The following is a 24,461-nucleotide window of genomic DNA, read 5'->3' on the forward strand; positions in this document are numbered from 1 at the left end:
GCTGTACCCATCTAGGTTTGCGTAAGTATGCTCTCTGATGTTCACACAAAGATGCAGTTCTCACAACATGTCCCTCCTGTAAAGCGATGCATGACTGTGCTGTAATAATATGCCCCGAAATTCTTAAAAAAAAAACAACTGAAATAGAGCTAATTGCCCCTATGTATCTTCCAGTAGGGTTAGGAGCTCATATTTTACGTCTGCTACACAATTGATGGCTTTCAGAAATGCTTGTAAGATACTTCAGTTTTTTGTACACAGGGGTATACAGCCAGGACAGAATAACAACCCTTTGTAGAGGATGATGACACTCTTGACTCAGCATGTTTCTTACACTTACCTATGGAACAAAGTTATTTTTTTTTAGCAATGGGGATGCTTCTGACATCTGAGGCCTCTCATTCTGTTCCCTTTAACAGAAGCATTTGCAAAATATCTGACTGGGGTTAGAAGTAAACCTACGGCTCTTTAATTAATAATAGCTAACTGGTTCAAAGTAAAAACTTATCCTAAGATGGCTTTTAGATTCAAACAGTCTTTTAAAGGTAAACGTGGATCACAGTCTTGTCTACCCCACATCAGCAACAGAAGAGCAAAGGGGTGTGTGAATTCAAGAGTGAACAGTCTTTCCCTATAGAGTAACAATTCCTGACAGCAGCCTGGCCACAGCGGTGCCAACTGAGAACTCTACAGTTCAAAGGTAACTGCGACTTACCTTCAGCAATTGCTCCTAAAACCAAGATGCCAGATTCTTTAACAACCCATTCATGATGAAAAAGTAATTCTTTCAAAAGGGGCAGAATATGTGGCAAAAGCTCATCACGATAAACATTTGCAAGAACATCTAGGGCAGCAGCAGAACATTTTCCTAAGGAAATAGTTAATTCAAAAATATAACATTAACGTCTATTATCATTTTGTTATATATATACATAAAATGAGTATCTGTTGCACGTACACTTCATTCATACCTCTGCAGTTTCAAAGAACTCAATTAAAGAGGAGGCAGTCTGTCACATGAAAAAAATTCTATTAACAAGAATACTTTTTTATGACCAAGAATTACAATTAGCAAGCTTATTATAAAGATACTCTATTCTGTACATGCCTGTCATATGAGAATTCTTTTGTCTATATAGAAAATTAAAACCAATACTTTTCCACTCAATTTAATGCTTCTAGGACACAATGCCCACTGTTAAAATCCCACAGCACAATGTGTACGTTTATTATTTCTACTTAACATTCCTAGTGGTAGATCATTCAGAATCAAATATGTAATGACTTAGGTGGGGGTTAGGCAAATAAAATGGATCAAAAGCCACCAGCACATGAAGCATAAAATAAGCTCGAAAACATTCTTTACAGACAAAGGAGCTATTAACTATGGAATTATACATCAATTCAGATTTCATTTACTGTTAATTTAAAAAGAACAAAAAAATTGAAAAGAACGAAAATATAAGTATCCAAATTTTTCCCCCAATGTGAACTAGGCATAATAAACGGTTAGTCACAAACTAGTAGACAACAGTAAAATCCTTAGGGAAAAAAAAAGCTTTTACATTGGCCAGAAGTAACAGCTTACTCCTCAACAAGGGTCTCAGTTATACTGTATAATAGATCCTTACAAATGAATAGATTGCTATGAAACAGAATGAATCTATATGTGCAGACACAGAATTAGTTAAATGATACATGGAAAAGAGCCAGCAGAGTACATATAATCTGATTTCAATCTGCAAAGTCAGCCTCCCTTCCAAAAACGAAGATACACATGTGTTTGTCTGTATGTGCGCAGAAAAACTTACGGAAGGACATGTAAAGATGGGTGGGGCGTAAAGAGGAAGTAGTTTTCCCCCAATTCAATGTACATTATTTCTTTGGTAGTTACCTATATTGTAATCACAAACCCCTCCTGCCGCCCACATGAAAGTTGAGGTACACATAAGGTAATTTGTGTAGCAGTAAAGATTGTGGGTTCCCGTCCTGTGTGAGATTTGGGTTCCAACACTAGACGTGCCACCAGGACTGTGCTAACCATGGGCAAGTTTCTCTCTGTAGCTTCCTTACCTACGTGAGGCTGCTGGAAAGATTAAACGTGGCATGTGCACAAAGTCCCTGGCTCAGGGCAATGCATATCAGGCACTCTGAGCAATTGCTAGTTATAGGAAGCTAAACTGGCAACAGAGGAATGACCACTATTTAACCAAACCAACCACACAGTCCAGGCTGATGATTTATGTTCTTAACCGCATCATCAGGTCCTAGAAATCCCAACTCTGAATTACAGTGGTGGTTCTCAACAGGGGTGATTGTGTTTTCCAGGGGACATGTGGCAATGTATGGAGACACTGTGGGTGGTCACAACTGTGTGTGTGTGGGTGATGCTGACACCTACCAGGCAGAGGTCAGGGATGCTGCTCAACATCCTACAAAGTACAGGACAGCCACCACAACAAAGAATTACGTGGCCTAAAATGTCAATAATGCTGAGGTTGAGAAACCCTGAACTAGAGCAGCAGAGCTTTAAAAACCAGCAAGCAAGCAAGTGAAACAGATGTGTCTCGGTTCCTCCCCAGAGTTATTTAATCAGAGTGCAGCCTAGGATGCCGGCTCAACAGATGATGTGGATTTGCAGCAAAGGTTGGAAGCTAACAGATTTAAAAAAGCATATTTTGTAAGTTTAATATGACAAAGCAATTTATATTATTTTAGAATTATCCATGATAATCAGCTAATTGTCATGCAAATTATCACAAAAAATGAGTTTATGTTAGGAAAACAGGAAAAGCTTGTGGCCAATGTTTCTATTTTATAGTATCAAACAATAGATAGTCTTTTGAGAAACAGGAGTTTGAGGTAAGAAGTCTTCTTAAGGAATATAATGAAGATTAAACATAAGAAAAGCCCACCAGGAAAATGCAAACCAAGACCACAGTAAGATACCACTTCACACCCACTAGAAGAGCTGTAATAAAAAGACAGACAAGTGTTGGCAAGGATGCAGACAAACAGGGACCCTCAGACACTGCTGGTGGGAAAGTAAGTGGTACAGCCACTTCGGAAAACAGTCTGTCAGTTCCTCAAAAGGTTAAACAGTTACCATATGACCCAGTGAAAACATACATCTACACTTAAAACTTTAGACAAAAGTTCACAGCATCTTTGCTCACAATAGCCCAAAGGGAGAAACAACAAAATGTCCATCAACTGACGAATGGATAAATAAGATGTGCTCTACACATACAATGGATTATTCTTCCATAATAAAAAGGAGTGAAGTCTTGAAATATGCTACTACATGGATGAATCTTGAAAACATGCGAAGTGAAAGAAGACAGTCACAGAGGACCTCACACTATAGGATTCCATTTATAGGGCAAGTCTAGAACAGGCAAACCTAGAGAGAGAGAACACAGACTGGTAGTTGCTTGGGGCTGGGGGACTTGCAGAAAATGAGGAGTGACTGCAATGGGGATGAGGTTTCTTTTTGGGGTGACGGAAAAGTTCCAAAATTCATTGTGGTGATGGTTGCACCACTCTGTGAATATGCTAAAAACCACTGAATTGTACCCTTTAATGGGTGAATTGTATGATACGTGAATTATTTCTTGATAATACTGTTATCAAAGCAGACAACTCTGCTTTTCCCTCTCTGGCTTACTTAGATTCCAGTCAGAAATTGTATCGTCATCATCAATTTCATCGTCATCATCATCTTCCTCTTCAATTCCATCTTCATCATGCTGCTGAGCCACTGTCCTTGATCGATGAAAACGCGGCCTTATATCCTGTTCACTATCAGGAATCGTTTCATCTTCTTCAACATCACCCTGTTTTTTCAAAAGGGAAAATTTTGGTGTTATTCATTTTAAGCTAATAATAGGCACATGAGTAAAAGAATCAGAATATCCAGAGATGGGGTCATGCACAGGATTTTGAAGCCTACTCCTTCAATAAGAACCACTCCCTGTGCAGAGAACAGTTCCTGTGAAGGGAAGAAAAGACTATCATAACACCTGTCAGGTGACGGGTACTTCAATTGCATTAGATTGCCTACCACCAGCTGGTATGATCCAGAGCACCCGAATCAAATTCAGAGCATATTTACAAGATCTTTTAAAATAAACTCTAGGTAATCTGAATCAACAGAAAATTAAAGCTAAGTCTACTAGGGTCACCACTTAATTCCAATTAAGCTGGATCAATTTCCACCCAAATCCATTGTTTGCTTCTGTCTTTGAACTCTGTAGCACAGAATATACAACGGAAAGCTTATTGACATAGTCTATTCTAAATGGATGTTCTACTAGTCAAATTCAAAGATTTACTCAGTCAATAAAAATAATCTCTGTTCACAGAAAACCTTCCTTACCTTAAGCAGAATAATATCTATATCTGAGTACTTCATGCCATTCACTAACACAGGAATCAACCTAGAGGGAAAGGAATTCATGAAACAGAGATCTCAACACAGTTATTAAAAAGTCTTAACAACCATATGTATACTAGTAATATGAGGACACAACCTCAGCCAACACGGGTCTTGGCGCATATTCTGTGATGTCTGCCCTTCTCACATGATGAGTACTCCTGACATGCATCTCAGGCCTTTTATATATTCAGGCACAGACTTAATGGATGGAATCTTAGTGGGAATATGATAGCTTGTCAATAGTGCTTACGGGGGCTGGCCCCGTGGCTGAGTGGTTAGGTTTGCACGCTCCCCTTCGGTGGCCCAGGGTTTCGCCGGTTCAGATCCTGGGGGGCGGACATGGCACTACTCATCAAGCCATGCTGAGGCGGCATCCCACATCCCACAACCAGAAGGACCCACAACTAAAAATACACAACTATGTACTGGGGGGATTTGGGGAGAAAAAGGAAAAATAAAATCTTAAAAAAATATATATATATAGTGCTTAGAAATAAAAACAATAACAAAAACCCAGCAATTTCTCCCCTAAGAATTTATGCAAAATATACTAACAAACATCCCCAATTTTTTTTTTTTTAAAGACTTTATTTTTCCTTTTTCTCCCCAAAGCCCCCTGGTACATTTTTGTCTATTTTTAGTTGTGGGTCCTTCTGGTTGTGGCATGTGGGATGCCGCCTCAGCACGGCTTGATGAGCAGTGCCATGTCCGCCCCCCAGGATCCGAACCGGCGAAACCCTGGGCCACCAAAGCAGAGCGTGTGAACGTAACCACTCAGCCATGGGGCCGGCCCCAACATTCCCAATTTTAAAAGACCGTGAAAAAATAACAAAAATACTGGAAACAGTCTAAATGTTCATCATTTAGGGCTTGGCTAAGTTAAAAAAAAAAACCCAAACCAAAAACCAACAACCTAGGTGCAAAACACATATAGCACATTTCCATTTGAGTTAAAAAATACTGAGATTACACAGACTATCTAGGAAGGATATACAATAAACTGGTATCTTTGGAGAGGGCAGTGAGCAGGCTAATAAAAGACAAAACTTCTCTTTTATTTCCAAATGGTGTGACATTTTTACAATGAGCCCGCATTCAGTATTTGTATTCCTTTTAGTAAAAGAGATGCCAGCGTTTAAAATGTAACAACACAGTAAGTCTAAAGGAATTTATCAAAAAGAAAAAAAGAGCTCTATGGACAAGGTTATTATAACCTTTGAGAAAAAGTCAGGGAATTCAAATTTCAGTTTCTTAAGAAATTAAGAGCAACTTAAATTTCCAGTAAGAAAATAGTTAAATAAACCAGCATATCATAGCCAATCTAAAGCATTATGTAGTCATTAAAAAGCTGAGCCACAATGTCTGTAAACATGGAATTCCAGGTATACTGGAATACTTATGATGTCTAGTTAAAAAAAAATACTTATCAAAACACATAAATAGAGGTCAAAACACTAACTTCAGTTCCTCTTGTGGCTGTAATAATTTTAAGCTTTGGTAATTTTTTTCTCACTGGCCCATCAAACACACATGAAAGAGTCTACTGAGGACAAAAGGTACCAGAACACTTTGTAAACGTTTAACAAAGTCCACAGTCCTCTGCTTCCAAATTCTACCTTTAACTGTCCTGGGAAAAGAGTGGAAGTATGAAGAGGCAAAAGAAACTCAGGCTCAGAGTGCCAGCTGTGGGCTGATCAACAGGCTCCTTCCTTCTAATCTAGTGATCCCCATTTTACAGAGGAGTAAACTCAAACTCAGGGAGGTTACATTATCTCCACAAGGTCATAAGCTTTAAGTGAATGGGAGAGTCAGAATTCAATACCAGTTGGGCCTGACTCCAAAGATAATTCTTTCCCTACACCGGACACAAGAAACTCTCACTGCCTACACTGTCTTCAGCCTTTGTTGAGGCCCTACTTCAGTTGCATGCTCTAACGTCAACTTAATAAATAGGTGTGAAACCAATTCTTAGCACAACTCTTCTATCAACGAGATAATTTTGCAAGCCTTCGTTAATTAAAGGACTACTAACAGGGAAACAGAAGCAGTGGGATTTAAAATCCCCTGGATAGATGTAAAAATGTGAGCCAGCCAAACTTCCACACTCAAAGTCCTTCTAAATTCTAAAAGAGAAAGAGTAACAGTAATTTAACATTTAGATAGTATAACATAACTAAATAAAACGTATAATACATAGTGGGACCAGCCTGATGGCTGAGTGGTTAAAGTTCTGCACACTTTGCTTCAGGGCTGGGGTTCGTGGGTTCAGATCCCAGGTGCAGACCAGCCATGCTGTGGAGGCATCCCACATACAAATTAGAGAACTGGCATGGATGTTAGTTTGGGGCTAATCTTCCTCAAGCAAAAAAAAGGAAGAAGATTGGCAACAGACGTTAGCTCAGGATGAATCTTCCTCACAAAAAAAAAAGAACAAGAAAAAATTTATAACACATAGAACCATATTTTGTAAGCTACAGGCATTTTGTAGGACAACCAGGTCCATCTGCATCACCAATAGTTAAATCATTTATGATCTTTGTCGATAATTTCAGGGAAATGCTGAGGACAGATGGCAGACTGTAAAGTACTGAAGAGCTAAACAGGAGGTGAGGTAAGTGAAGACAGAGCCTCATCTGTTCTCTGAATCTTTTTAAGATGGAAGAAATGGCAGCAAGTTAAAAAGTTATGGAGAAGACGCAACAGAGGGGGAAAGTTGAGAGAATACATCTTACCTGATGGAGTGAGGTCCCTGGAATAAGGAAAAAATCATGCCATCCAAGACCATAAATAGATTGGTTAGGAAAAGGATAACTCACATGAAAAGATATCTGTTAATTTTGGGGCAAGATGGAGGGTGCCCTGTTTCCCCTATAAACAGAAGTGCTCACACACTGAATGAAGAGAACGTCAGAAGAGGGATAAGGGTCTGAAACAGCTGCTCTGGCGAATGGAAGACAAAAGCTGATCTGGAACAAAACAAACTGGCGGACGGTGTGAAGGTCCACTCGGCGCTGATGGCCATGGGTGCTACGGCCATCAATCCTCCCAGCAAGGCAGCTTTTCCCAGCAGGATTGCACAAGAAGCAAAGAGAGTTCAATTAATCCAGAGCAGGGGAGATGCAGGGCAGCTGGAGGCTGATGCTCAGTGCAGTTCATGTGTGGATCACAATGTCTGTGCCAGAGAGAGAATAAAAGTAGATGTGCAGGAAATAAGGACCCAAACAGCTGGGCAAGTAAGAAAATGAGGCTGGGAAGAGATGCGGGAGTTAACTGTGACCATGTGGCAAGATGGCGTGTGTCTGCTGAATTCCAATCATGCAAGGCAGACTATATCTTTGAAGAGGTCTAACTGTTAAGAATCATTCTCCTGAAGCCTAAGGTAGCCACTGAAAATAAGAACTTTCTATGCCACATCACGGAAGGGCAATAACGTTAATACCAACGATGAATGTTTACTCAATACTTACATATGTGCTGGGCATTGGGTTAATTGTTCTACATGAATTAAAGGCCCAGGAGCTATCAATGTACAAGAATAAAGGTGGAAAAAAGTAAAAATAATTTTGGAGGAAAAAGAGAAAGGAAATGAAGACCTGCTTTACCAGGTAGCAAAAAACATTTTAAATGTTCAATAATTAAGAGTATACTACTGCTTAAAAAAAAACAGAGCAGACTATACAGCCCAGAAACAGAAAAAAGAATTTAATGTCATCCCTTGTCACATGAGTACTTTCTTTGTGAGTCCATATAAAGAAGAGCGATGTCATTATATATACAATTTTGATGCCCAGGCAAACCTTTTTTGCTCATCCTAAACAAGAGTCTGGTTAACAGAGCTATTTGGAAAAACAAGCTCTTTTATCACATTTTTTTTTATGTCAGCATCAGATACATGCTGATATTTTCCCATCTTCACAATGCATTATTTCAACTGAAATAAAAGCAGCCTTGTTTTATATAAAAATGGTTCCCAAAGAGTGGTCTGGAAGATACATAAATCAAACCCAGCTATGCTGGCACTGAGCTGTTTACAATGTTTGCACTAATTAATCAGCACAGCAAAAAGGGAAGTGCTGATTTTCCAGCCTGCTACCAAGTTCCCACCTGCTCCAAGGACGTTTAGATTTTATTAGTCTAATGACAGAGTTGGAGCATCTAGCTGTAATTGTGTACTATCGGTAATTATCTCTTAATGTTATAGCTTGGGTTTTCATTAATAAAATCTCTTTAGTTTTTATAAGAATTAACATCTCTTTATAGGATTTTTAGAATGCTACGATCCTATAGTAAGAAACAAGCATATCATAAAAGCGACATCACAAGTTAGGGCGAAAACGAAGAAAAATCAATACATTGACTTCCTGAAGGAAAAAATCCATTTAGCACATCACCTTTCACTTTACTCCCAAATAAATTCCAGATTGGCTGGAATAAAACATAGATGGAATTGTTGCTTTCCTAGTGAGAAAAGAAAAAGAACTCGCCTATATGAAAACGAGAACATCCAAGTACCGTAAACATCTGAAAAAAATATGACTCCACTAACACGACAATATATTAAAACAAATGGTTTTGCATACTACAAAGCTACAGTAATCAAAACAGCATGGTACTGGTACAAAAACAGGTGCACAGATCAATGGAACAGAATTGAAAGCCCAGAAATAAAACCACACATCTATGGACAGCTTATCTTTGACAAAGGAGCTGAGGGCATACAATGGAGAAAAGAAAGTCTTTTCAACAAATGGTGCTGGGAAAACTGGAAAGCCACATGTAAAAGAATGAAAATTGACCATTCTTTTTCACCATTCACGAAAATAAACTCAAAATGGATTAAAGACCTAAAGGTGAGACCTGAAACCATAAGGCCTCTGGAAGAAAACGTAGGCAGTACACTCTTTGACATCAGTATTAAAAGGATCTTTTCGGACACCATGCCTTCTCAGAGAAGGGAAACAATAGAAAGAATAAACAAATGGGACTTCATCAGATTAAAGAGCTTCTTCAAGGCAAATGAAAACAGGATTGAAACAAAAAAACAACCCACTAACTGGGAAAAAATATTTGCAAGTCATATATCTGACAAAGGCTTAATATCCATAATATATAAAGAACTCTCGCAACTCAACCACAAAACATCAAACAACCCAATCAAAAAATGGGCTGGAGACATGAACAGACATTTCTCCAAAGAAGATATACTGATGGCCAATAGGCACATGAAAAGATGCTCATCATCGCTGATCATCAGGGAAATGCAAATCAAAACTACACTAAGATATCACCTTACACCCGTTAGAATGACAAAAATATCTAAAACTAATAGCAACAAATGTTGGAGAGGTTGCGGAGAAAAAGGAACCCTCATACACTGCTGGTGGGAATGCAAACTGGTGCAGCCACTATGGAAAACAGTATGGAGAGTCCTCAAAAAACTAAAAATAGAACTACCATACGATCCAGCCATCCCACTATTGGGTATTTATCCAAAGAGCCTGAAGTCAGCAATCCCAAAAGTCCTGTGCACCCCAATGTTTATTGCAGCATTGTTTACAACAGCCAAGACGTGGAAGCAACCTAAGTGTCCAGCAACAGACGAATGGATAAAGAAGATGTGGTACATATATACAATGGAATACTACTCAGCTGTAAAACAGAACAAAATCATTCCGTTTGCAATAACATGGATGGACCTTGAGAGAATTATGTTAAGTGAAATAAGCCAGCGAGAGAAAGATAATCTGTGTATGACTCCACTCATATTTCATATTTGAAATTATGGACTAAGAACAGTTTAGTGGATACCAGGGGAAAGGTGGGGTGGGGGGTGGGCACAAAGGGTGAAGTGGTGCACCTACAACATGACTGACAAACATTAATGTACAATTGAAATTTCACAAGATTGTAACCTATCAATAACTCAATAAAAAAAAAAAACTGAAAAAAAAAAAAAACAAATGGTTTTGTTTTTTGCTTATCCATTTTGGTAAGATTAGAGAAATTATAACTAATGGCTGGCAAAAGATGTGACAGGACACTGCTGGTGGGGTGTAAAGTGGCATAACTTCACTAGAGAACAATTTGGAATATTTACGAAGAAGCTTTAAAATGCTCAGACCCTAGGAGCTTGGTAAAAATCACTTCCAGGAATTCCACCTAAAAGAAACCACCACTTACGGACAAAGAAAGATGCTCACTCCAGGATTATTTATGATTCAGACAGCACACAAGCTACAATAACTGAAAAGAGTGTAACCAAACATTTCAGCACTAACTATAGGTAGACGCCATGTTAAATGCTCTACATACTACCAAGTTTAAAAACACCCTGAAAACACGGTATTTGGTATACGGTACCAACACAAGGGAAAACGAACATTAAAAGACAACACATCAAAAATACTAACAGTGAATACTCAGGGTGGTGAAAATCTAGGAGATTTTAAGTTCTCTGCATTGTAATTTTCTACCACAAGCCTGTATTACTTTATTTTCAAAAGAAAGTAAGCATTACTTTTCAAATACATATATCAAATTATTATGCTGTAGATACCAAACTAATACCATGTTTTAGGTCAATTATAGCTCTACAAAACTGGAAAAAACATTATTTAAAAAAATAACTGGGGCCAGCCCCAGCAGCCTATGGGGAAGGTCAGCACACGGCGCTTCGGCGGCCCAGGGTCCGTCCTGGGCACAGATCTACACCACTCGTCTGTCAGTGGCCATGCCGTGGCAGTGGCTCACATACAAAATCCAGGAAAATTGGCAACAGATGTTAGCTCAGAGTGAGTCTTCCTCAGCAAAACAAAAACCTGATTTAACAGCATTCACTGGGTTAAAAATAGGATTAACAATAGATTAACCAAAATTTCAGAGCATCACAACTAGCAGGAAATGATTTTTTTCAGAAAAAATCCCGACCAGAGTCCATGGTCAAACTATAAGGATTATTAAAAAAAGGAGCTGTGTCATGAATTACCCAAAATTAATTATGATTTAGAATAAACCATCCTCACATAATTAAATGTAATTGCTTCTTGAAAACTCTCTCTACTTCTGCCAACAGTAAAATTAAGTCTGACTTCTTCAGAACTTCAGTCCCTGGTGGCAGAAGAATGCAACCTAAAAATATAAAAATGAAAAATCACTGTTAAATTTAAGAACAAAGGTAGCATCCATAAGAAGAAACACTTACTTAGGAAGATGCCTCACGAGTACATCTTTGCATATTGGTTGCTCAGCCAAAGTGAGCCAAAATTCACAGGCTTCCAAAGCCACATTTTCATCTTGATCTTGGGTCCTCTGTAGCATGTACTGTAAACAAAAGTTTACAGTTAAAATTAATCAATTCAAATCATACAATCAAAACAAACCTAATCCCATTTCAGCAAGATAAGGGTCCTCTGCCATGGCCTTGCACTTCAGAGTGGTTCTCAACCCAGGCTCTGGACTTGAAACAAGTTTCCTAGTCAGCTCCAACACGCACGCACACTTAGAACTACCACTTTACAACTCTGCCTAACGAAAAGTATTCAACACGTGTTGTTTACCTGCTCCCGTACAGGTGTACTTCGTTTCATAAAACCACTGAGATGTTTAAAATGTATTAATAATCAAACATTAAGTCTTCTCAGAAACATTAAAGTAAAAAACTCCCTAATACCTTTCTTAAAATGAAGAATCTTTTTTACAACATAACCACTCAAACTGTCTCTTGTAATGGATATACTTTCACATATTTAGAGAGATACTGACATATACAATTACAAAAGTTAATTTTTTTTTAATTTGCAAAGTAGTGACATTTTGTAATGCAACTCTAATCTGTAGTTTCCAACAAAACAGGCCTATCATGTCCTCTAACATACCAAGCAAAATCCATTCTTTGTTGGAGGAACATCTGATTCCCCAATCTATCCAAAGACATAGTGTCTACCCTCCTTTAAAAAAGCCCTTACACACAAAAACAAAACTATATTTGTCAAAGGGACGTGTGTAATTTCCCAATGTACCTTAGACTGGAATTGGGGTCAACGGACGAATTCTTCGTACCCATCCTCTGCCTAACTGAAACATCTCACATGACAAAGTATGACGACACAACATTGTGACAGGCCAGCTGCTATCACATCCACACCATGTCCCACTACTAAGCTGAGCACTGCTGAAGAACTGCAGCATTATAAATCAGGCTTCCCAGCTGTGACACGGCCCCAGCAAATGATAAAATGGCTGTAACTCTCTGGGTAACTCTAATCTCTCCTGCTAAACTTTCAACCAGCTCCAGCTGACTCTTCAAAACACTTCACAGAGAGAAGAGGCTCATCAGAGAAAACGTCACTTATCCCCATCTCATGCTGCTACATCTCCTCATCTCTAGAATTATCCTTGCTAAGGTATTAGAATGAGAGCTGCTGCACATTATAGGTGCTAACTCTCTTCTCCCAGGTTTTAGATCCCATCCTTTAGGAAAAGACCTTCCCTCTCCACACCAGATGGCCTTCTGGAAGGGAAAGGGAGGACCTAGATAACGTCCTATTTAATACACTTGCAAAGCCATATATCACTCATGTACAACTACATCCAGTAACAGGCAAGCCAGGTGGCAGAGTCTGATGCAAGCAGTACTGAGCACTGCCCAAATTATTTTGTTTTAATAATAATTATACCTTGTTATCATGTATTCCTTCCTTTAAAAATGGCTAAACAGTGATCAACGTACTTAGAATTTCCTAGTAAAGTTATTTTAATTGCATGGAGATTGAAAGAGGGCCTTTTAAAATCTAAATGGTTTGCTGGAACTAACTATAATGGTTACGTATTTTCTACTCAGAAATCTCACTGGGACCATAAATCACAAGTTCATCAGATCAATTTTACCAGGAATGGTTAGAAAACAACTCTTTAAATTCTAAACTCCAGTGACACAAGAACATGCCACTTAATCTACCAGTTTTATGGATCATTTAGCCTAACCCATATCTAAAAAACACAATCTAAATATTTCCTAGTTATCCTGGTTAAAAGCTATCTACTCCTTTAAACAAGTTCTCCCCTCTTTAACATCTTAAATCTCATCAAAGAAAAATCACCATAAAGATAATTTCTAATCTTATGACAATCCTATTTTTTATAGTTCTGTGTTAAATAAATTGGAAAACAGCGGTTTCACATCGTAAACTTTGTGCCCAGGATTTTTCTTGGGGGAACAACAAGGAGCAGGCCTTTAAACTGCCTGTGTTACCTCGACTATATTATGCATGTGAGGAAGCAGGCGGTCCATTCGCACTTCAAGCAACATCACAAGTGCTCGGCACACGTTTTTTCGTACCTCTGGTTCTTCATCACCAGCCAATGCAAAGAGATTCTATTGCACAAGAAATATTTTTTTGTAGTTAAAATATTCCAATATATTAGAAAGGTTTATATATCATAACCAGTAATCTGCAAGGTGGTAACATTTAAAGAAACCTAAGAAGATACAATACAAAGACTGAATAAACTGGCCTACAATATTAGGTTATAAAGTAAGGCAATTAAATGTAGGATAATTTCCAAAAATTATGATTTTGGTAAGCAATCTAAAGCCATTCTTTGATAGAGTATGATCAGTTGTGTTTTGAGGTAATTTTTAGTTTGTGAGAATAAAACCATGTCATTAGGACACAGGGGCATTCGTTCAGCTCACCGAGAAGTAGAGATAATCATTAAAAGACCATTTGATTTACCCTTCAAAATTACTGTCTGTCAAGAAATTATTCCTAACAACCCAGATTCTTTTCTTTGTTGGTGAGGAAGATTGACCCTGAGCTAACATCTGTTGCGAATCTTCCTCCTTTTGTTTGAGGAACACTGGCCCTGAGCTAACTTTTGTGCCCATCTTCTTCTACTTTGTATGTCGGACACCACAACACGGCTTGATAAGCAGTGCATAGGTCTGCACCCAGGATCTGAATGGGCGAACCCCAGGCCGCTGAAATGGAGCACCCAAACTTAACCACTGCGCCACCAGGCCAGCTCCTCAACTCTGATTCCTAAGTTGATTCCTAAGGTACAAGTTTTATAAAAGCATCAATAATTAGGAAACATATACCGGGTTTCTGACAACGTAACCCTAAGCTGCTGCTGTCTACCAAGTCAACTGAAAAAATAAGCAGCAATCGATCTTATGCTATTCTTAACAAGTTTCCCTACAAGGTAAAAAAAAAAAAAAAAAAAAAAAAAAAAATCTCAGCATGAACAACTGACTATTTCGTTTAATCTTCACAACCCCAAGATTTATTATTCAATTTTACAGATAAAGAAACGGAAGTTCAGACAGTAAGTAACATGCTAGACAGCTGGGGATCGGAATCTGGTTTTCACAGACTCATAAATAACTCCACACTCATTTCGCTACTTTAACAAGCCACCACTACAAGAACAAGTTGTCTCTTTGTAGAGGATGCTAGTGGGATGTGAGAAGAAAAAGTAATAAGGTTCCCCATCTCACTCCTGAGGTTTTACTTTATTCACACACACAAACATACACCCATGCATTAAAAGCAGTGAAAAGATCATTAAAAAAATAAGTAAAATCCCAGGGCCGGCCTGGTGGCGTAGTGGTTAAGTCTGCACGCTGTGCTTTGGTGGCCCCGGTTTTCAAGTTTGGATCCCAGGTGCTCACTTAGCACTGCTCATCAAGCCACGCACTACCCTCTATACCAAACCAGACTGAAAACATTTTGAGGCATAAAATTTACTTATGTATCCCTAGCACCATGCACAGTGCCTGACTCACAGTAGGTACTCAGTAAAATCATTCAAGACACGTTTGGTTTCAACTTTTAAATGGTAGAGGATCCTAATGGCACTACTTGTAGTCCATTAGTAAAAGATGCTAGGAAAGAAGCTTGTCAATTTAAGTGATAAGAAGACAAACGACATTTTTTCCCCCTTTCTTATATTTCCTAACAGAAATACCAGCAGTTATGGCCTCTGAAGGACTTTTTTCAAGGACAGACGATAAGGAATGGACTACTTAATTCAATTTCACTTGTTGAAAATAAAGCAAAGTGCTTAAGGAACAATTCTTTCACAATTGCTGTTATCAAGCGGTAGAAGTTTTGAAAAGAAATTTATGGCCAGAAAATTATCCTTTTGTTGTCTTTCTGCTTTTATCAAGTTAAAAGTGCCTTTAGAAAATGCACGCTGAGATTTAGGAGTCAATTTTTTCCCTGACACCTTTTACAACGGAAACCAATGGAAAAATAGAAGGACCTTCCTTTTAGTCTGTGCCTTTAGGTTCTTTATCAGGTTAAATTGATCCAACCTTACCAATGTTTCATGTTTCAAATACTGCAAATGAGCTGGAAGGTTTCACTTCCATATGCAATTTGAATAGTATATTGGAGCAGAAATTTTTATAGTCAAGATATTAAAAACACACACACACTCCATAATCAATGTTTGTATCACCATACAAACAGAAAAACTCAGTAACAGAGGAAAAGTGCTTTTCAGTTAAAAATTACAAAGCCAATACTGTACCCAATTTTAATACTATCAGAAATAATTTAACTAAATATTGACAGTTCATAATTACAAATTATTATAGCTATAAAACTACATTTAATGAGTATTTCCTAACTTTCTCAAAAACAAAGCAGGGGACGACAAATCTTACCTCAATAAAAGAATCAATGTGCAACATCAGAGCTTGAGTCCTACTGATGATAAACTGATTGACACATGCCACTGCATGAGACCTAGAAACAAAATTTAAAATTTAACATACAGTCATTGTAGCTTTTTTCTATTTACGAAAGATTGGCAAGAACTTAAAACATTCCTCCATAAAAAATATTATGGTGTGTGTATAGCCACATACACTCACCCCACTAAAAAGATGAGTCAAATTTCTCTAGGTATTCACACAAAAAATGTGAGTGATATATTAAGTGAACAATGAGGGTTGCTGGGCAATATGACAGTGCTTCTGTGAAAGTGAGAAGTGTCTGAAAGGACATAGGCACATTTTTAACAGTGGATACCTCTGAAGAGTGGGGGCATGTGGGAATTTATTTTATATACTTACAGGTTTAAAAATAATGGGTATACATTCCTTGAGACTAAAAATGAGGAATAGTCTATAGTCTGTGTGTTCCAACATACCCAATTCAATCCCACAGCAATTCTTAATGGCACTCCCTGTAAAGAGAGCCATGATCCAATTCTTCTCACTACCTCCAGGTCCCCCCTCGTTCCACTGTGATCTCCCACCAGGATTATCCCAACTGGTTCTAACTCATTTCCTAACTTCCGGTGTGCCAAACCCCACTACAACCTGTTTGACACACATGAATACAATCACATCACATCCTTGTTCAGATTGCTCCAATAAAACATAACCTACTTTTTCTACAAGAGGTCAAATGGTAAATACTTCAAGCTTTGTGGGCCACATAAAACCTCTATGACAGCTTCATTCCCTCCCCTACTTAAACACAACCTTGTAAAATATAAAATCATTCTTAGCTCAAACGTTCACGGCTGGATCTTGCCCCATGGGTCACAGTTTGCTGACTACTGGCTTAGACATTCCTCTGTTACGTGGCCACTCCCAACCCTCCATCTTCATTTCCAACTATGCTACAAAGTGTGTTCTTCTGTCACTCTAAAAGGCTTGATCTTAACTCCAGGGCCTCTGTACCTGCTGTTCCTGTTGTAAATGTTCTTTCGCTTTGATCTTTCAAAGACTTGCTAGTTTACAGTAGTCTCCCCTTATCCAAGGGAGATATGTTCCAAGACCCCCAGTGGATGCCTGAAAGTGGGGACAGTACCGAATCCTTTCTATATTATGTTTTTTCCTACACATACATACCTATGATAAAGTTTAATTTATAAATTAGGCACAGTTAGAGATTAGCAACAGTAATAATAAAACAGAACAATTATAACAATATACTGCAATAAAAGTTACCGTAGATCCTAGCAGCCTCAGCATATGATTCTTTTTCTTATTAAGTCCAAAACTTTCACCTTTTCACTTAAAGAAAGCACTTGTCGGCTTCTCTTTGGCATATCTGAGTTGCCAGCACCATGACTCTTGTGCTTTGGGGCCATTATTCAGTAAAATAAGGGTGACTTCAACACGAGCACCGTGATACCTCGACAGTCGATCTGATAACTGAGACGGCTACTAAGTGACTAACAGGTGGGCGGATCGTGGCATATACAGTGTGGATATACTAGACAAAGGCATGAGTCATGTCCCGGGCAGGACGCTGCGAGATTTCATCATGCTGCTCAGAACGGAGGGAAATTTAAAACCTATGAATTGTTTATTTCTGGAATTTTCCATGAAATATTTTTGGACTGCAGATGACCATGAGTAACTGCAACTGGGAAAATGAAACTGCAAGGCAGAGAAGGTGGGACTGAGGCAGTACTTTGCTCACGGTCTCTGCACAAACGTTACCTTCACAGAGAACCTCCTATAAAAATACCTCTGATCACTGTCTAACCCCCCATTCTCATTATGTCTCCACAGAATTTAAGATCAAATTATGCTATTTATTTACTATTATCTGTCCTATCTACCTCCTCCTCTGATTATGCACTAGAAAAAAGTAGGAACAGAAAAAGGCACCGCAATGTACAGCCAATCAACAAAGGAGATGTTCCACATGATTAATGACTGAAGAGCAAACCATCAAGACCACAAAGGGATACCATCTTAGATCAATGCGACTGGCAAAAATTAAAATGTGTGACAATACCGAATGCCAAGTATGTGTACCCAGAGAACCTTTTGCTTTGTTAATAAAGAGTATACATTGATGTAACCAAATTGGAAAAGAGTTTGATGTTATTTCTTTGATTTATTCATTCATGTGTCTTGCATCCCAGAAATTCCTTCCCAAGATTTTATATGTCCTCCTAAGAGAGATTCTTACAAATAGACAAGAAAAGCCAAGCCTACAAATGTTTTCAGCAGCATTATCCACAACAGCAAAAACTGAAGACCAAGGTGGGGGAGAGGACACGACTAACGCATGTAACTGTTATGCAAAGGAATAGTATACAGCAGTCAACAGAAATGAGCTATGGTGACACAATATGGATGAATCTGAGCAACATGATATTAAATTTAAAAAGTCACCCAAGATAAATTCAGCATAATACTTTCTATAAAGTTAAAAACAAAGATATATATATGCACACATTTTACAAACATATGCAATGAAATTGTGTTTTAAAAAATGGCAAGGAAGTTATAAAGTTCAGATTCGAGGCGGGTTGTTGTCAAGGTCCTTAGCTTTTGTTCTTGGTAGTGGATTCCAGTGCTTATTACTAAAAAAACCCCCTAATAACTAAAGACCAAATGGAAATAGGTTATGATGAGAACGTGTCACGTGCTAAGAATCCTAACCCAATTTTGTGTACCTCTAGTATGATTAAGAAAATAAAATGTCTCTGATTTTTAAATTGCTTAGTCATGTGATGGATAAAACTATATTTCCAAAGTTCAACAGTTATTTTGAGAGAGAAAAACACTTTTAGGGGTACATAGTAAACACCAGTTAAACTGTATTAATAAGGTATTCAATAATAATGTAGAATAAACCATATACAGATGGAAGACATTCAGTGCACAGCAGATAGTCATTTACCCAAATATCCATTAAAATGAAGAGTAATTTTAACAGGATGTACAACACAGTCTCAAATGAGTAGTAACGAACACTCACTGAACAGATACATTTCTGTATCGCTGAACTCTACCTAGTTAAGTTTTAAACAAATGACCATCTACAAAAATGTATTAAAACTACAAAAGAAATTTTTATATCCAGCAATGGTGTAACCATTGTTTTTTGGATTTTTCTGCTGTTTTTCTTTCAATGGCTGAGAATTAGTTACAAGAAAGTGAATTTCTTAGAAGTAAAGAGAACTATGCCAATCACGCTTTCTTGCATCACTTTAGTTGAAACGTTAAAAGGGGGAAACTTCTTAGGGATCGCGAACTCCTCTATCTAGTCAACTATGCCAGGGAGAGCGACAGTTTATTTTGAAAATGTTATTTATTTGTATGACACTACCACAAATAAACATCTATTAAGTTTCCATTCTGAGTACAACACTGTAAGATGAAAGTACAACACTTAAGATGAAAAGTAATTAAAATTAAATGTAGGTAAAAGAGTAAGAACCAAATAGAGAATTTAAGCAAGAAAAAGATTCCCGATTTCCTCTGGTCTCATTGTTGGACACCATAATCTTGTGGAATACAGCTTGGGATCCTGAAGTATGCCCCAAAGGGCTCTGAACTGAGAGTCATGGCTGATGCACTCAAGTCCATGCAGTTGGGTATCCCTGAGTAACTGCCTCTAGGAATTGCATAATTTCTACTTTAAACAGTAATATGACGTTTGATCATTCCACATAAAAGCACGAGGCACTGAAAACTGGAAACAACAAAAAGCAAAGCAACTGAGAATCAGAAGAAAGAGCAATAACTTCCATAGAAACAACCGGCAAAGGTCAAGTTAGAAAAAAAATATATAATTGGAGAAGAAAAACAAAGAGTACCGAAGCCTGGGGAAGTTTTGGCGAAGTTAGAGTCTTGCCCTCTTCAACACTGATAAAGGCCACAGGACAATCACAGCTTGATAGGACAACTGATGACGATAAACTTAATCAAAGGCCAATTTAATACTCCAAATGGAATGGTATTTCAACTACATGCCAGGCACTGTTTAGGGAATATAGAGGAAAACAAAGCCTACCAGGTTAACTTGAGGAGCAGCCAACTAGGCCCACCATGCAACTCGAGAGTGTATTCAAAATCTTTCCACCTTCATGCTTAAAATCATGTAAAACTCAAGCTAAAATTACTTAATTTAGATGTCATATTGGAGGAATTGTTATTACACAGCTGCAAATGAAGGTATTGGTATTTGGCAAGATTCATAAGTTAAAACAAAAGAAAAAAACAACCCCTAAACATAATGAATTTTAGCCTTCCACAAAGCAGCTTAAAAACATGACTGTTACCCACGACAAATGTAATTAACCATAAAGAAGGTAGAGAACTAGCATATTCAACGAAAATTTCATCAGACAACATTTCATGGGTTTTGTGATTAAAGAAGTAAATTTCAACTATCAAAGTTCACCTTTGTGGAACATCTACAACTTGTGCTAACCACAGTACTACTAGGTAATGCAAAATAAGGGAGTGGTCAAGCTTAAATCAGACTCTATAAATTAATTTAATATTGGCTAAAGAGATACCTTATTTTCGGACTACTGTGCTTAAAGAACTGCAAAAATTTGGGAATCATGATGTTGAGAGGACGATCTAAAACGTCACTATCTAAAATCTCGGCAGAATCTTCACATATCTTCTGAAGGGCGCCAAACGCTCCCTGTAAAAGACGTTTAAATTATTAGAATTAATTAAAAATGAAGTCATTTTAAAAGCAAATTGAGGAATATCGACTAATTTGTATGGATTAATGTTCTCTGTCCACGTAAAGTTATGCCTCATAAAATCTGTATATTTAATCATCAATTTTAAGATAGAAATCATTATACTTTAAGTTACCTAAAATTCAGTTTAAAATATAATGGTACATTTTCATTTTAGCATTAAACGACAATATTTTGGTTGGCAGGGATTGTAATAAATACTATCTAATTCAAAAACTTAACTTCTCCTGAAATATTCTTGCCAATTTTAAGTCAACACTAATTCTTCTCTTATTGAACACCAGTGTGTTAAAACTGAATGTAAAACGCTACAATTACGTATTAAGCATGTTTAACCACTGCATCACTCCTCTTTTCAAACCACAAAAAGAGGTCTTAATACCATTAAAAAATTACTTATATCTAAATCATTCATTGGGTAATTGTGACAAAGTCTGTTCAAAGGGCAGGCAATTCAAATTGGCAGCTATTTCCCTATAACCATTTTTACACCAAAGGGGGGCTCACCTGGAGCTCTTGTACACAATGTGTAAGCCAAGGTTACCTCCACCACCTACTTCACAGTTTATAATTCCACCAGCAGCACCTCAGGGCTTATTCTCCACAGCAGTTAATTTAAGAACACTGTCTTTCTTTCCTTTTTTTTTTTTTTAAAGATTTTATTTTTCCTTTTTCTCCCCAAAGCCCCCTGGTACATAATTGTCTAATTTTAGTTGTGGGCCCTTGCAGCTGTGGCACATGGGATGCTAGCTCAGCATGGGCTGATGAGCGGCGCCATGTCGGCATCGAGGATCTGAACCAGTGAAACCCTGTGCCATCGAAGAGTGAGCGAATTTAACCACGCAGCCACGGGGCTGGCCCCAAGAACACTGTCTTTCTGAAACATGACTTATGCAGTGGCGCCACAATTTTGCGATTACTGCAGTTTTTTTACTCTTGGCCAAGTGCTTGCTTAAAATTTTGATCTCCTTTTATGTTATTACCATTATACCAAAGCACTATTTAAATTTTAATCAATTGTTACTTGACGGCTAAATAGTATTTCAGGTTTTCTGTACTCAGTGTATTTCCAGGGCAGTATTTGGAGAATGTATATATGATAAAACAAGATTTCTCTTCTCCTCGGGAGGAAGAAGAGTGACTTTAGAGACTTCTCTCCTCTCCCTAGCTCCCTTTCTTCCCCAAGTCAGATCTGGCAACAAGCTGCCATGTCAAAACACCACCTTTTTCTTAGGTTATGCCTGCCTGGCCTGGCGCCAAGCCATTTTTTTTTTTTTTTTTACTGAAGAAGATTCCCCCTGAGCTAACATCCGTGCCAATCTTCCTCTGTTTTTCAGTATGTGGGCCACCAGCACAGAATGGACACTAAAAGAATGCTATAGGTCCACACCGGGGAACTGAACCCATGCCGCCAAAGCAGAGTGTGCCAAACTTAACCACTAGGCCACCGGAGCTTGCCCCAAGCCTTGCTCTTTTTTGAGAGGGAGAGGAGTCAGTGCCTTGGAGAAGCAGAACAGCTGAAATGGCTTCCATTTAAAACAGATTTCTACCAAAACTAGAAGCTGACTAATGGAAGAGATACTTAAAGTACTCATTAACAGTGAGAAACTGGAGGAGAAGAAATCCACAGACTCCCTCTCACCTCCTCAAATGGAAAGGTTGCTACTGACTGGATCAGCAGTAAACATCAAGAGGTGATAATTAATCTACACTTAAAACCAGACTAGACATACCCCAGACATGTCGTACAAGAAGAGGCACAAAGACAACTCAGAGAAGCTGAAAAAGTACTCATGGTTTGCAAATCTGGGAAATTCAAGACTATGTTCGAAAAGTACCACATCAATTGATTAAGCTGTGTTTATTACATACATACACCCCCAGGAACTGTTTTAAAATACAAAAACAGAAGATATTGCCTTCTGGAAAATATAGTAAAGAGGTTTTATAATTTATCAGTCTTTATAGATAACACTAAGATAAATGATGGCTAACGTAAAACAGAAAGGTAATTTTAGGCTTCTAAGTTTTGACACGGTACGTTTCCGAGGAAATATTTTTCCCCAAGGTTGCTAATACACAACCTGACAAGAGACAGAGAGAAGGCTTATATAAGCAGCAGGAGTCCTCACCTCACAGGTGTTGTAGTCCTCAGAGTCCAAGAGGCTGCAGAGCTTCGGTAAGAGGTCGGGCCAATTCTGCAGTTCTCCCTTGGAAGCTATGGTTGTAATCAAAATACCTAGAAAGAAAACACATGCCTTTAGGAAAGCTGACCATATCACGTTATATACTGTTGTGTCAACCACCACACGGGGAATGCGAGTGCAGGCTAGTGGGCACACATGCACACACACACACACACGTTTAAATGTCCCAGATTAGCCTAAGACTTCCAAACTATGTAGAAAAGAACATTCACCAAGACCCTCAGATCACCACAGCATATATCAGACCTGTTTCTAATCTTACTGTCCAACACTTCACCTTCTTTTGTATTTTCAACAAGTATCTGTACAAAAGACTGTAACTTGCTCTTCTCCAACAAGACCAAGAATAGTTCTTCTCATTGAAACTACTCCCCTTTTGAACCCTCATGCACTGCTGGTGGGAATGCAAACTGGTGCAGCCACTATGGAAAACAGTATGGAGAGTCCTCAAAAAACTAAAAATAGAACTACCATACGATCCAGCCATCCCACTATTGGGTATTTATCCAAAGAGCCTGAAGTCAGCAATCCCAAAAGTCCTGTGCACCCCAATGTTTATTGCAGCACTGTTTACAATAGCCAAGACGTGGAAGCAACCTAAGTGCCCATCAACAGACGAATGGATAAAGAAGATGTGGTACATATATACAATGGAATACTACTCAGCTGTAAAACAGAACAAAATCATTCCGTTTGCAATAACATGGATGGACCTTGAGAGAATTATGTTAAGTGAAATAAGCCAGCGAGAGAAGGATAATCTGTGTATGACTCCACTCATATGAGGAATTTAAAATTATGGACTAAGAACAGTTTAGTGGATACCAGGGGAAAGGTGGGGTGGGGGGTGGGCACAAAGGGTGAAGTGGTGCACCTACAACATGAATGACAAACAATAATGTACAACTGAAATTTCACAAGATTGTAACCTATCAATAACTCAATAAAAAAAAAATTACTCCCCTTTTATAGAAATTACATGCAAGAGCAGAAAGAAACTATACCACAATGTTGGCAGCACTTATTACTTGGTGATGAGTATGAGTCTGCTAGGTTCAAACAGGGAAACATCAAGAAGCTGAGACCAGCTCCCTGACTTAACCTAGGACCACAGCCACGGACCACAGTAGGGAGAGAGCGAGCAGACGGGCCAGTCATCGAGAACAATCCTACAGGTTCACTCTGCAACACTCCCCTCGTGTGGACAGGCCATACAGTCTAAGACTTCCTGCTTACTGGATTAAGATGAATCACTGGCAAGGTGATCTTGGATTTGGAGGCTGAGTGGCACATGCTGACTGATCATATCATTTCGACAGGATTATTTCAATTGT

At 38.3% G+C, this 24,461-nt stretch overlaps 1 protein-coding gene across 5 annotated transcripts in view; it reads right to left on the reverse strand.

Annotated features, from left to right (window-relative positions):
* Positions 1-24,461, reverse strand: part of TNPO1 (transportin 1) — a 91,680-nt gene that overhangs the window by 23,644 nt on the left and 43,575 nt on the right. For all 5 annotated transcript variants that reach the window (XR_011506064.1, XM_044778041.2, XM_044778043.2 and 2 more), the window contains exons 5-12: positions 23,053-23,159; positions 20,723-20,856; positions 16,110-16,191; positions 13,689-13,811; positions 11,640-11,758; positions 4,379-4,439; positions 3,668-3,836; positions 716-868 (exon numbers count right to left, since the gene is read on the reverse strand). Coding sequence is in view for 4 of the 5 variants with exons in the window: in XM_044778041.2 (XP_044633976.1) it covers positions 716-868; positions 3,668-3,836; positions 4,379-4,439; positions 11,640-11,758; positions 13,689-13,811; positions 16,110-16,191; positions 20,723-20,856; positions 23,053-23,159 (948 nt within the window). In the remaining variant the exon portion in view is untranslated. The remainder of the gene's footprint in view (positions 1-715; positions 869-3,667; positions 3,837-4,378; positions 4,440-11,639; positions 11,759-13,688; positions 13,812-16,109; positions 16,192-20,722; positions 20,857-23,052; positions 23,160-24,461) is intronic.

This window comes from Equus asinus, chromosome 9 (genome assembly GCF_041296235.1).
Source record: "Equus asinus isolate D_3611 breed Donkey chromosome 9, EquAss-T2T_v2, whole genome shotgun sequence".
Lineage (NCBI taxonomy): Eukaryota > Metazoa > Chordata > Mammalia > Perissodactyla > Equidae > Equus > Equus asinus.